At 44.0% G+C, this 14,192-nt stretch overlaps 1 protein-coding gene across 3 annotated transcripts; it reads right to left on the reverse strand.

Moving 5' to 3' along the window:
* Positions 1–4,081: 4,081 nt before the first annotated feature.
* Positions 4,082–14,081, reverse strand: TRIM45 (tripartite motif containing 45). Of its 3 annotated transcripts, XR_008997101.1 has the most exons (8): positions 13,271–14,081; positions 10,930–11,663; positions 9,519–9,648; positions 8,750–8,864; positions 7,019–7,145; positions 5,999–6,158; positions 4,766–4,977; positions 4,084–4,690 (listed from the first exon to the last, which is right to left on the reverse strand). XR_008997101.1 is itself a non-coding variant. In XM_036924463.2 (7 exons), exons 1-6 carry the CDS (start codon positions 13,756–13,758, stop codon positions 6,010–6,012), a joined length of 1,743 nt encoding a protein of 580 aa, XP_036780358.2. In that variant the 5' UTR covers positions 13,759–14,081; the 3' UTR covers positions 4,082–4,977; positions 5,999–6,009. The 3 variants fall into 3 exon arrangements, 2 of the variants coding, with proteins under 2 accessions (XP_036780358.2, XP_036780357.2); XM_036924463.2 differs by having other exon boundaries at positions 4,082–4,977; XM_036924462.2 differs by lacking the exons at positions 4,084–4,690; positions 4,766–4,977 and having other exon boundaries at positions 5,658–6,158.
* Between the last annotated feature and the right edge of the window lie 111 nt (positions 14,082–14,192).

Below are 14,192 nucleotides of genomic sequence, written 5' to 3' on the forward strand. Positions count from 1 at the left end.
GGAAAATTTATAGTTTGACTTCTTTTTAGCAATGTTAGTCACTGTGCATTCCTGTCTGGATGGAATCCTGGGCCCTTCAAAAACCCAGCCACAGACTTCTCTTGCCACCCAATCGTTATGAAAAGCAATAGGTAGGGTATCTGTGGGAAAAGACCCTTTCCTCTAGCAATTCTGTGTGTTATTTAAAAGGCTGTATAGAATACTGAGTTCCCTCTTTTCTGATTGTCTCTATTGCCCAATGAAGTGGCTTCTGGATTAAAATGTTTTCATATGTAAAAATGAAATTAGGGTCAGTTATAAAGTACCATGAGAGTCAGCAGCTAGGGGACAGAAATGGAAATGAAAGTACAGCCTAGCCCTTAGGGAGGGAGCAGGGGAGACAGACGTGCAGCCATACAGTGTCTTTACTATCTTAAGTTCTTTTTATCTAGAATCCTTAGCTAAATCTGAGTGTAGGTAGAGATTATGTTTTAAAGGAAGGATGGGGCAAATACTTTTACTGCTTAATTAACTCATACATTAATTCAAAAATATAAAGTGTGCCAGGCACTGCTGTGCATGAAAATACAAGTGTAAACAAAACCAAAAACAACCCTATCTTCTTGAGGCTCACAAACCATTAGGAGAGCCAGGCATGAATCAGATCACCTAAGGCTGTGAAGTGGTGGGGAGCTCTGCCATGAGAGGTGTGTGTAGCCAGGAGGGCTTAGAACAGGGATTGGACCTCCTTAGGGAAGACTTCTTCAAGGAACTGATGAAGGAATTGAAATCAATATGTAGATGCTAAGAAGGCAAAGAATGAAGGCCTCTTCTAATATTCTGCTTTTAATTAGCATTGACTTCTTAGTTTAGACAAACCTCACACACAGGTACACATACTCTGGAGTAAAGCTGGGGACTGTTGCATTTCAGAGGTTAGAATGGGTGGGCTAACAGGTATGTGTGCATGTTTGTTATCCAAGCCAGTCGAGGTGTTTATTCTGTCCCAACTTCCCAGAGGACGGAGGCTGTGATTCGTGGCTCTTTTCTCTCACCTGTAACACCAGAGGTATAACTTACATCATCATGCTGCATCTGATCAACGCCTCGGTGCTCACAACTCAAAGGTGATTTGTGAAGCACTTTGTTACACTGGAGACAATTCCTAAGTCCTCAAGCTTCTTTTCTTCCCTCACCTTGGAGCCTTGGGCTCTGCAGATCATTCTGACTTTGCCAGCTTGGTCAACTGGCAGCACAGCTGAATTAAATTGAGTTTAGATTCCACTGTAGCATGGGCCAAGGAACAGGGCTTCCCACCCCCACCACTGACAGAAACTATCTTAATATTTTTAATGAAATTCCTAACCATTAATATCACTTAAAAGCTAGGGCATTTGACAGAAGCTAGATGTCTTACAGAAATTTTCTGTTGAAATATAATTTCATCTACAGTAACATCATCCAATTATCAAAACCTTTTTCCAACTGAATTGATAAGCTTTTTATCCTCAGTTCTGAAATCTGATTCCTTATAAGATACATAGGGAAGAAAATGATGTAATACAACAAGCTTCTTCATGGCAAGCAGTTCCCTAGATGTCTGAGGTAATTGGAAAATTCAAGGCTGGTCCCTAGAGTGCATATAATTTATCCAACAGGTTTGAAAGAAGGTTGATATTTTTTTCCAAGTGGTGTTTGTTTAAATGACAAATATCAAGGCATGGGGGACGGCAAGTCTAGCTTGTAGAACTAGATACCAAAGCAATCCAAACTAAAAATTCTACCAATTAGATCTTTATTCAGTCAATAAAAATACTAAGCCTTTTCTATGCACCAAGAACTGCACATCATGAGAACAATGTAGTTAAATGTCAAATCCCTGCCTTCACAGAGCTTACAGTCTAATATGAAGGGAGAGACATTAAACAAATAGAATATATGTTAGATGGCGAAGAAGCCAAGTAAAGGGGCTAAGGAGTCCTGGGGTGGAGAGTTGCTTTTTATACAGAGTAATTAAGGACCTTCCTCTCCAATAAGGTGGTATTTGACGTAAGAGCAGAAACATGAGGGAAATAAGGGAGTGAGCACTGCAAATGGAGGGGCAGTGATAAAGGTTGCCGGAGAGTATTTGGAAGTTGGAAGAGCCCCAGGCGGGCCAGTTTGGATGGAGAGTTGGGTGGGTCAGAAATGAGAGAGAAGCAGGGATCCTACATTAAGTATCACGCAGGATCCTATGTGCTGATGTAAAGACTGGCTTTGTCCTAAGATAGGAGGCTGCTGGAGAGTGGTTAGCAGAAGTGGCATGACCTGAGGTATTTTAAAAAGACATCTCCGACTGTTGAGTGGAGAACAGATCATAGGAGGATACGGGAAGAAGGAGAGAGACTACTTAGAAAGCAGAAATCCAGGTGCAAAGACTTGGTATACTATCCTAGACCAGGAGGGTAGCAGTGCAGACGGGTCAGTGCTCAGCACACACACTGAAGGAGTGGCTGGTGGGGTTCGCAGTGGATCAGATGTGCCTGAGAGGGGAGTCAGGGATGTTTCCAAGACTACTGAATCTACCACCTGTAAGAATGGATTTGGATGTCCCTTTTAAAGACATGAAGATAGCAGGAGCAGTAGTGTGGTGGCACAGGGAGGTGGGAATGAGAATTGGAAATGGGGAGTTCTATTTTGGACATCTTACATTTGAGGTGCCTGTGGTACATTCAAGTGGAGATGTTAAAGCTACTGGACCTAATCCTTTGGAATTTGAAGCTGGAGATAATTTGGGGAATTACCAGTGTATAAATGGTATTTAAAGTCATGAGAGGGCAAGATCATCTAGGAAGTGGGAGGAAACAAATGCAAGAACTAATCCTTGGTGCTTCCCAGTGTGTGGAGACTGGAGAGATGAGAAGGAACTAGCAAAGAAGTCCAACAAGGGAAAGTCAAAGAGGTAGGATTAAGAAGACTGATGCCACATAAATCTAGTGAAGAAAATGTTCTAGTGAGGGAAAAGTGATCAGCTGTGTGAAATGCTGTTGATAGGTCAAAAAGGATAAACATTGAGAACTGACCACTAGACTCCATAATGTGGATATTTACTGGTGACCTTGAGGAGAGCTGTTTCAGTGGAGTGGTGAGGATGAAAGACTGACTGGAATACATCCAAAAGAATGCAAAGCAGGGGAAGTAGAGACAGCAAACAGTTGTTTTTGAGGTCTTTTTAAAGGGAAGCCGAAAAATGGAGCCAACTGTCAAAGGGGAATGAACATACTGTGTTTCCTCCAAATTCATAGATTGAAGCCTTAGCCCCTAATGTGACTGTATTTGAAGATAGGGCCTTTAAGGAGAGATAATTAAGGTTAAATAAGTTAATAAGGGTCAGTCCTAAATAAGTAGGCCTGGCCTTATAAAAAGAGGAAGAGACACTGAGTGTACAGGCATAGAGAAAAGGCCATGTGAGGAACAGAAGCTGGCCCTCTGCAAGCCCAGGAGAGAGGCCTCAGGAGAAGCCAACCCTGCTGGCACCTTGATCTTGGACTTCAGCCTTCAGAACTGTGAATTAATTTCTGTTGTTTAAGCCACCCAGTCTGGTATTTTGTCATGGCAGCCCTAGCAGATTAATACTAAAATCAAAAGAAACCTGTTTTTTTAAGACGGGGAATATTGTAGGATGTTTATGTTTTGAAATGAGCAATCCAGTAGATGGGAACATTACTGGAATGTTCCTGGGTTGTAGAGATGGAACGAGATCTAGTATACAGGTATAGAAGTTCACTAAAACAATATAGGTACATTTGTAGATGTGGGAGGACAGGGAAATTCTCTTCTTAATCCTTTTATTTTCTTGGCCAAATAGGTCACAAGTGAAGAGGGGAAGTGGGATGGAAACTGGAGTTTGAGAAGAAAGCATGAGGTAATTGTCTAGAAAAGTGGGAGAGTAAATGGACTAGAGGTGTTGTCAGACTACTGGACAATTCTGAGAGCCCACTGAAATTACTGGCCAAAGATTTAAAGTGAGACTAGTCATGTTTTTGTGTGTTTCTCCAGGATCAGTGAATTGGATTAGATGAAGAGATGGCTCTAACCTGGGATTTTGCCAGGCAAGAATGACAGAGCTCCCTCTGTCATGCAAAAGGAGTGATTATAATTATGGTCTCTAGAATCCAAGCTGATTAAGGTCCAAGGAAAGGACATGGGTCAGGAAGTGAGAGGAATAATGAGAATGTGGTAGAGTCACTGTATTGTGGGTTTCAGGGAGGTAGGAGAATCAGTAGGTTACTATAGTGGGTGAGCTGGAAAAAGGGAAGGATTTGGTTGGAGGATTCTTGAAATTGAGATTATGAAAAGGGTGCAATTGGAATCAAGGTCTAATGTATGACTGGCTCTATGGCTAAGGGAAGGGAAAGAAGAATATTAGAGAATTGGTCATGGAATTAAGTCTGTGGATATTGAATTACTCTAAGATTGAGGAGTACTACTAGAATAACAGCAAACTTGGTGAAAATCTTCAAGGAATGAGTGGGAATGACATGGAGCTCTGTAGATGGCTGAACCATGGAAGGGTAGTAACTTGTTTAAAGGCATGAGCTTTAAGGCTGGCCATTTTTAGAAAAGGAGGAGGGGTAATGGTCTAGAACAGGATTTTTCTCATCAGTGGTGTTATTAACATTTTGGATTGAATAATTCTGTGTGGAAAGCTGTTCTGAATTGAGTAGCTCTCCTGACTTCTACCCAATAGATGGTTGTAGCAGTCTGCTCCCAGCAGTGGCAAGGAAAAATGTCTTCAAGACTTTACTAAGTGTCCCTTGGGCTGCAAAGTCTCATTTTTGAGAACCACAGATCTTAAAGCAGGAGTGATGTGCTAACAGGACACCTACCTGACCTCTGGGCCCTTAATTATAAGAGGTGAGGAAGAGCAGATAGCTAATAATTTGAGAGGGTTACAGGGCCATCAGTGCCTTCTGGGAAGACCAGATTTTGATCAGAGAGAGGCTGAAGCGAATCTTTCTAGAAAAGGGTGAGAATATAGAAAATATTTTAGTGTTTACAGCTATAATGTAGCTAACATCAGCCTTGAGGAAATGTATTGCATGATGACCTGATAGTCAATGTGTTTGATCTAATTACCTCACTTCCTTTGCCTAACCCAGTTCACTAAATGAGTCACCCACTTCTTAATGGATCTTATAATGCAGATTTCAATGATGATATTTAATTCATGCTGGGTTTCTGCTATATTAGAAATCAAGAGTCCCAGAAGGACACACGAAATATACAAAGCAAGGACCTTGGCAGGGCTGAGGCACAGTCCTGTCTGCTCCTTCCAAGAATGCTCTTCAGACTCTTACCAGCAAAACAGGCATGCTCCAGAAGCCAGAGCTTCTAGTTATGTCCTAGGCATACAGACAAAAATGAAGACTCATCTATAAAAAACAAGGAGGGTTGAAAGATGTGAGGAGGATAAAGGTATCTAGATTGCCTGGCATTAGTAGAACTGCAATAAATTTATGAGGTTCTATTTCAACAGGATTTCCCTTTATTTGCTTACTTCCTGTGTGCCCTTGACCAAACAGTAACCTTCTAGGCTCTGGGGGTATGAAATAAACATGGCATAGAAGGGGAGGGGCACTGCCACCTAAACAGCGAGATCACATCATAATCCATTTAAAGTGTGACAGCAAGAGGGAAACAATGAAAAGAGGTTTTTATTTTCTGAGGAAATATCAATAACATGTAACATGTAACAAGTTATGTGTAAAAAATAAGGACTTAACTGCCTTGATCTCTACGTGCGAATGGCATAGCTACCTCCATGCCCATACAAGAGAAAAGGGAACCTGCTTTGGTGTAGAAAGAGCACTGCCAACCTATTAGGAGAGAAAGGTAGTGGTGGCCTCTTGGGCTCAACCATCCGTGCACACAATCGGGTAAGTCACAAAGTAGTGGAACATAAGAGTGTAGGATAAGGCACTTTGTTTTTAATTCTATCAGTTTCTTGAGAAAATTATTTAAGGTCTGGGGTCCATACCCAGGAGGCCATCAGAGCGCCACAGTCCTGAGTAGGCTCCTTGGTGTGCTCTGCCCACCTGTCCAGGTGCATTCCGACTTCTCAGTAAACTTCCCACAGCATGACCAGTGGGGACGACCTGGGTGGCCTTTGTGTCCATGGCCACAGCCTAAGTACCCACCTGCATGGTACATGAGGAGAGGATAAAACAGCCATCAGAGTGAAGTCCAGTTTACTGTGGAAATTAATGCTCCTGGCATCATTCAGACTCATGTCTACGAAAACGTTGAGTAAAAGCCCAGCAAGGGAATGAGCTACATGACACCTCTATGCTTAGGACTCCCAAAACTGATGATTCAAATCAATCACTGTTAGTTAGCTAATGTTCTAAGAAGAGTTATTTTAACACTCTGCTAACTCAGGAAGATGAACTGGTTTGGATTTTAACTGTAAAGTTATTGAAGTAAAAGAGAAGGGTACAGTGGTAGAAATAAAAAAGGTAGATCCTTAAGTATTTATATGAAAGTGTGCAAAAGCCTATGTAAGGCCCACATTAGCATAAGGACATGGTAGAATACTTAAAAAACATTAGAACTCTTGTTGAGCTGAATCTCCTCCTCCCCCCAAGGAAAGAGGTAGACCTGGCCTAGTTGGTTTAATCATCTACTCCTCCATCCCTGCCTTGCATGGAATTTCTTTAAAGTTTTGAAAGGAACAGGATGGGTTTACATTTTACACACTGTTGGCTGTTGGAATAGATTGAAATCAAGCATCCCAGGAAGAAACGGCTCAAAGGACTAGTGAACTGTATCAAAACTAAAATAACTCAAAACCTTTAAGCATACTCTTTCAATTTTTCAGAACAAAGAAGCTTTAAATGGAACTTTTAGAACTGTGGTATATTTACATGCATGGACTTTATTCCTAGAAACAAAGCCTAAGCCTGAATGTCCTAGCCCTAGTGGCCGAGTGGTAGTTGATTCCCAGGGCTGGGAGACAGGCTCAGAAGGTAAGGACTTTTAGGAGGGAGGTCCTCCTCACCTGGCATGGTGCCTCCACAGGCACAGCGGGCAGTTTTCTGGCCTCCAGTGGAGCAGAAAGTGCAGCAGTGAAACACCCCCGGGTGTGGGCGGTGCCTTTTCCTCACGGTCACAGTGAATGGTGAGCCCTTCAGTGTTCAGACCAAGAGCAAAGAACAACACCTTATGAGTCAACAGGATGTGCTGAGTATCTCATATGCTAAGTGGACTGTCAGTCACAGGGCCTGCCCTTGGAAGGACAAGGATAGCCAGAGAGGAACAGTCTAGGTAACTAGCTGGCAGCTCAGCTGGATGGGACCAGACACAAATGCAGTGAACACCTAATACCCTGGTAAGCCTAGTCTGCTTCCCTGTTACTGACTTCATCCTGTCTTCTCCATTCTTGAGGAATCTCTGGGGCAACCACAAGGCTAGGACCTCCTATGGCCCTTTCTCCACTTTCTTGGCCACACATTGCTCCTCACACTGAGCCTATCTCCTTTTCTTCCCCCCCTCCAGCCTGGACCTATCGGTTTACCCATCTGCTTACGCTTAGATGCACGCAAGGGAGAAGGGCTGAGTGTGTGGTTCATAACTCTTGTATTAGATGCTCTCCTACCTAACCCCTTTCCTTCAAGGATAACCTCCATTACCTATTTCTATCCTATGTTAAACAATAAATATTTAATAGGTGTTGCTATGTGCCTATCCCTATGTGAGAACCACACAGTCTGGCAAAAGCACAAAGTAGAGTCTGGCAACTTGGAAGCCTTTCAAATGTTAAGTTTCTCTTCCTTTAAAGAATTTATAATCTTTTTAAAAAAACTTGTAGCTCAAAGAAATGGGTTCAGAATGATTTGCTGTGTATTTCAGCAAATTTGGTATCTTAGTATAATTAGATGATGACCTTTGTGCTTACATGGTTTGAAAGAAAAGTGGAATAATGTATGCAAAAACCTTAACCCACTCTGCCATAATGTAGTTAGGCATGTGATAAGTGGCTATTGAATATGAGTGATCCTAGTGCAGAGACCACTAGTCTAATGTATCATGACACTGTGGTATTTATTGTCCCTTTCAGTGTTGATTTCTGGTTGGGGGAACGTCTGACTACTGGAATGTCAGCAGAGAGATTCTGCTGGGCATGCTGAATATTACCTAATTTTTAAAAATTCATAATCTTTAAACCAGAAGGTGTTACACTTATCTGTGGAGGAGATGTAGTAACCACAGTAACAGATAAGCATCTAAACAGAGCAGAGAATTTCGAGAGCAGATGGGTAGTTAGGCAGACAGATAACTGATCAGTTGTGAGAAGAGGGAGTGACTCTCCCAGTTACGTTCCAGTAAGTCCATGTGTGGTCACAGTCTGAATAAAGCTGGAAAATTCTGCACTACATCCTATTTCCTGAATTCATATGCTTGTCTGCTGGAAGACTGCTCCTGCAATCAAGGCATCTTTCCCAAATTAAGAATTCCAATAAACCATCTGGAAGAATGGTAACATGCAAGCATAACTGCTGGGGGTTAAATAGGGACAGAGGGTCCTATGGTCATTAACATCTCCTAGTACGAATAAAAGTAGTAAAATCTGGTCATTTCTAGAGTGAAGAGAAGAAAGAAAGGAAGATAATCCTATTCAGTCCCTCTATATAGCTGTTCCTATGAGAAGTGTCTCCACACCCTAAGATGAGAGAAGCCAGAGGTGAGGGCAAAAGGAGCTCAGGGAAGCACACGCTAGGGTGTTTCTCACCTGCACGTGCTGCTCTTTGACACAGACCAGCACAGTATAGACGCCAGGTTCCCTGGGGGTGTAGGAAATGTAGTATGTCCCGTCCTTGTTATCTTGCACCATTGTTCTGACTGGACTGAATGGAGAATAAGAGGTCAAAAAAACCACTAACTCTTACAGGCCTGCTTCAGTTGCCCACATTTTAGGACATAAACTCTACACCATTCAATTCAATATTAATTTTAAATGTGCCCAAGCAGGATGCTGCTTCTACTTATCTTGAAAAGTAATTTTACAATAGAAAGGAAGCAACAGAAATACTAATTTAATCTGATGTGCAGATGAATTCTTTGAAAACACTGTGTTCTCTTCAAACTTCCATTCAAAGGAGAGCTTCTGTTGTCCCCTTCTGCTCTTTGACCTTCCTCCTCCCTCCCCTAATTTCAGAGACATAAGTATGCTCCCAGCACAATTTAATAGCAAAGGGGGACTGAATTTTGAGAAGGGCACCATTCAGTCTAACAGAACGTTTTTCAGTCTATAATATCAAAGCTTGGGAGTGAAGACAATCTGAGGGGCAGATCAGACTTTTTGGGAGAGAACTGAATATGGGCAAAGAACCCACACAAGAAAACATAACTGGTCCAATTGATCAGATCATATTTTTAAACAGCATCATGGGGAGGTAAGATGTAACTACTGCAGAAACATCTCCACTATTGCAAAGGACTTCAGATTTCCAGTTTCATCACCACTTATTACCCATGACACCTGATTGTGTAATACAAACCTGTCTTTCTTATCTTTAGGGACTACTGCAACTTGAATGTTGTCTCCTCCTCTGCCCATGCTCTCTCCTGCTGTATCCTTACAAAGCAGGGTGAAAGAGGCTGTCTGTTTCTCCCGGGCTCTGTGGAGATCTGCAGAAGATAAACACTCAGTCCTTAAAAGGCCAACTGCAGTGCCTCCATCCTCTGATCAGACACCATTTTGCCTTTTCTCTTTAGTACAAAAGGTTGTGCTTCCTGTAATCATCCTGCTCCCTTTCTTTTGCCTTCCCTTTCTGTCTCACAGAGCTTTGGGAGTCCCTTCTGGTGAGCCTGGTTATCACTCAGCCAGCAGGTGCTCCTGGATCACATAGGATCCTGGGCCTTCAGCCCTACAGCTGCTTTGAAAATACTCAGGACTGACCTACCTATTCAGAGATAAAAACTAGACCCTGTGAGAGAAGCTGGTAACCCCCAAAACTACCCTCTCTAAGCAGATCCTGTAGTAACAGGCAGGGGATACAGCTGACCTACTTGTACTTTTCATGTGAGATCCTCCATAATTCACTTGTGCCGTGGTGTTGGGGGAATATGCGATAGCTCAGCCCCTGGTCTGGCAGTCAGAGGAAATGGGGCTTTTCAACCTGGGGTTCATCAACTACTGTGAGGTTTTTGGAGAGGCTTATGAAGGGTATAAGGATCTCCTGAAATTGCCCAATTGGTGGGTGTTTCTTGAGGGAGAGATCATTCTCAAAGTTGCCTATGACTTCCCAAACAGTTAAGAATTCAGTGCCAGAGTCAGGCCGACTCTAGGATACAATCTTCCTGTCAGAGCTGATCTACAAAATACATGTTTGAATAACATGTGTCCTTTAGGCAGAAAACACTGTGGTAAAAAGAAATTGTTTTCCCCCTACTGAATGAAATGCCTACCCTATTTTAAATGCCAATGATATGTGGCTTATCTGAACCAAAAAGAGCATAGAAGAAAGTAAACCCAATACTGCCTTTCTCACTCCTCTGAAACGCTCTTCAGAACTTGCAAGCTCCAAGCAACCTGAGGCCTGCCGTGCTCCCTCTGAGTGGGCAGGATTGTGTCCTGCCCTAAAGTCTATGCTTTTTTCTCTATGGGCGCTGTCTCTGTTCTGTCGTCTGATAGAAATGGCATGATTTTTGAGTTTCTTGGTAGTTACTACCTTTCTCAACTGGAAAAGGGTAAAGCCTTACTCCTGTATGGAATATTAACTGTACTCGGACCAGAACAAATCAGAAAGAAAAAGGCAAAGGAGGGGTCACTGATCTTTAGGTCATATGTCTTTCTCCCTTGCTAAACTGATCAGTAGGGAGCTCCTGCTAGCTGAAAAAGCCACACCTCCTTAAACACCATGATCCAGTCCACTGCCCTCTCCGTGCCAATGGGAAATGCCCTCCTACCTTCTCCTTGAAGGACACATTTGGCAGGATCGACCTCTTTGGTATTGATGGTCCCATAAACTTCATAACCATGGCATCGGCCTGCTTTCTCCTGAGGGAAAAAGCGTATCTTATCATTTACTCCAGGATGGGCACTGTATTCAACCTTGTTCAGCTTTGTAAGCCGTTCCACTACAACCCCCTTGGTGAGGAGGATCTCCAAGTCCGAGCCACTGGTCAGCAGGTGCTCGGTGAACTCCACTCCAGTGCGCATGTCTGCCAGCAGCTGCTCCAGCTGGGCCTTCTGCAGCTGCAGGGAGTTTTCCTTCTGGATCCGTATGTCTTCCAGCTGCTTCAGCAGCTTGTCCCGGTGCTCCTCAATGGCCTTGATGTAGCCCTCGGAGAATGTTCGCACATCAGCTGCCACAGCCTCCACTCGCTCCTGGAGGGCACTGTTTGCCCCTTTGATCTGTACCAGGGCTTCCTCCAGGGCCTCCACGTGGAGCTGGGTGCCTCTGAGGAGCTCCCGCACCGAGTCACCATGCTTGTGGATGACATTGCTGGTGAAGTCACAGGGATGCTCGCGGTGCTCGCCCACCACGCAATCCCGGCACACGGGCCGGTCGCAGAGCTCACAGAACAGTCTCAGCTCTTCTGCAGGGTGAGTGGGACACAGAATGGGTTTCCCTATCTGGCTATAGCCTTTCAAGTCTTTTAGGTCCACCACGGTATGGTAAGTCGTTTTCTTCTGCCGCCTAGGGGCAAACAATGTCAGGAACAAGAAATTAGGGAACATTCTAATGAGCAAAGTCAGCAGTTTTAAGATCATGGTCTCTGAAGTCAAACAAATCTGAGTTCACTTCCTTGTTTTAACCTTTTACTAACCAATGATCCTAGTTCCAGTTCCTCCTCTGTACAGTGTGGATGATACATACCTGAAAGTGCTGCTGTGTATAATAAATGATAGTAGACTCTCTGGCTTGGACATGACTTTGCAAAAGATTGCAATGCTAAAGCTAAGCCTGAATCTTTCTCCAAACAATTAATTTGGGAAGTTTAGACAAGAGCCAAGCCTACTCCTTACAGTAAGCTAGAGGTGAGAGCATGGTAGGAACTCAGCACATAGACAGAAACTGTGCCAGATGGCACAGCAACAAAGCCCGGGCTATCAAAAAGTGGCTAGCTGGCTCCAAGAAAAAGTCTCAGCTTTCATCTAAGATTTTGGTAAGCATTTCCTTTGCCCAGAGCCTCATCATCCAAAGCAGCAAGCTAGAATTTTCCTCAAGAGTCATCTTAACATTATGAGAAAGAGTGAAATCAGTGGTCAGTAGAATCAAAGCTCTTGTAATCCCTTTTCTGTATCCCTCTAGAGATTCAGGGAAATCCTTAGAGAACCACAGTGACTGTGCAGAGCTCCCTTGTTAGCATTTTATCAACTTGACGCTTACATGCCTATGTTGGCACCAGATGAGTGGCTATAGAGAAAATAGAGTCAGCTGCTTAGCTGGCAGCAAGGCAGTCATAATTACAAGTTAAAAATAGAAAGCCTGAACACTACTTATTCTGGTGGTGAGGCCACAAAACAAATGGAAGGAAGTACTCAACTATTTTAGGCTAATCCTAAAACCTTAGCCATTTTATATTCTAATGTCCTGGAATGGGTGAGGAGATTGAGAAGAGACAAAGAGTGATTTCTGTGACCAACTATTCACCAAATGCCACAAAGACATAATCTGCACTCCAAAGAGCACCTACCAGCCACCTCACCAAGCTCAGTGTAACTCTAGGAACAAGGCAAAGGCTGAGTTGGGGTCACACCAATCAGTACCTTATCCTGGGAAGGTAGCATGGATCACTAGAAAGAGCAAAGAATGCAGTCAGAAGATCTGGACTTAAAATTCGGTTATGTTATATATTACCAGCTGTGGGACCTTGGCAAATCACATACTGCCTCAGTTTCCTATAATAACAAATAGGGGTGAAAACAGTGCCTGCTTTTCTATAGGAGTTTCAAGGATCAAATTAGATTGGGGGCAGGAGCTATGCTATTACAGTCATTCTCCTCTGTTTTTCCAGCACCCACTATCACTGTTCAGTGTACAAATGATTGCTGATCCCAGAAAACCGTGCTTTGTAAAAAGGACTGCAAACACTTGATTCTATTACTACTGTGGGTATTATATAAGGCTGCAGGAGTTAACTACCTTTCTAGGTACTGTTATCACATCGTATGTTCCTCTTTGTCCTTCTAAGGCATTTGAGAAAGCTTTCCTTTCCATTTGTTCATCATGGGATTTCTCTGTCTCGACACCTCTTTTTACTTTGCTCTTAAGCTACACCAGGTGGGTTATCCCGTCTTTACCTATGAGCCTGGCAACAGAAGTGGCAGAGGTTGGCTTTGCAGGTCTGACACCTCTTCTCCACTTCCCTGTCGCTGCACAGGTCACACACCAGGCCCTGGCCTTCCCCACGAAGACTCTCCAGCATCACATCGTTCATGGCCAGGTAATCTGTGGTTAAAGCCTTCACGCCACCCACGGGCAGATCCACCTGAGCATCACATACCGGACAGAGGATGCCGATCTGCGGCTGCATACTGGGTGGCTTGAGTTCCTGAAATACTGACCCCTCAGAGCTTGTGTCAGAGTCTCCCCCTCGAAAGTCCATTACTGAGAAGGGTTCCAGCTGCTCTAGACACGTGGTGCAAACTGTGTGTAAGCAAGGCAAGAGCCTGGGGGCTTTGAAAAGTCCCATGCACAAAGGGCAGTGAGTCTTGCCTGAGTTTCCAACGGCAGTTCCGCTGGGGAGTTTGCCCACGAAACGCAGCAGCGGTTTCCTGTTTTCTGACATATTCCCCACGTTTGTGCCCCTTATCAGAAAAGGTCCTGGGCAGTTCTATGCAGGCAATTAAGCCCACAAAAAAGTTGCCACAATTTTAACAGAAACCATGGGGACTTCCTCTTCGGCAAATCAAAGAGCAAAGACGAGGTTTGCTCAAAAGAACCACCCACAGATCTACTCAGGAGATTCCTCTCTTTTCCTTGGCATCCCATACCAGACACACCCACGCGCTCCTCTGCCCCCAGGTCCTCCCCGGAAGCGCTTCCTGATCTAGGTCCTGGGCTAGTCCTGGGCCAACTCCCGGACCCTTGTACCTCTCACAACCTCTACCACACTCCTCCCCCTCCCGCCCCACTGTTCCCGCGCCCGACACGCGCCACCCCCACCCCTGCGTGATAAGGTAGCGGGACCCTCCCGCTCCTTCCCTCGGCCCGGCCCTCCGC

Source organism: Manis pentadactyla, chromosome 4, assembly GCF_030020395.1.
Source record: "Manis pentadactyla isolate mManPen7 chromosome 4, mManPen7.hap1, whole genome shotgun sequence".
Lineage (NCBI taxonomy): Eukaryota > Metazoa > Chordata > Mammalia > Pholidota > Manidae > Manis > Manis pentadactyla.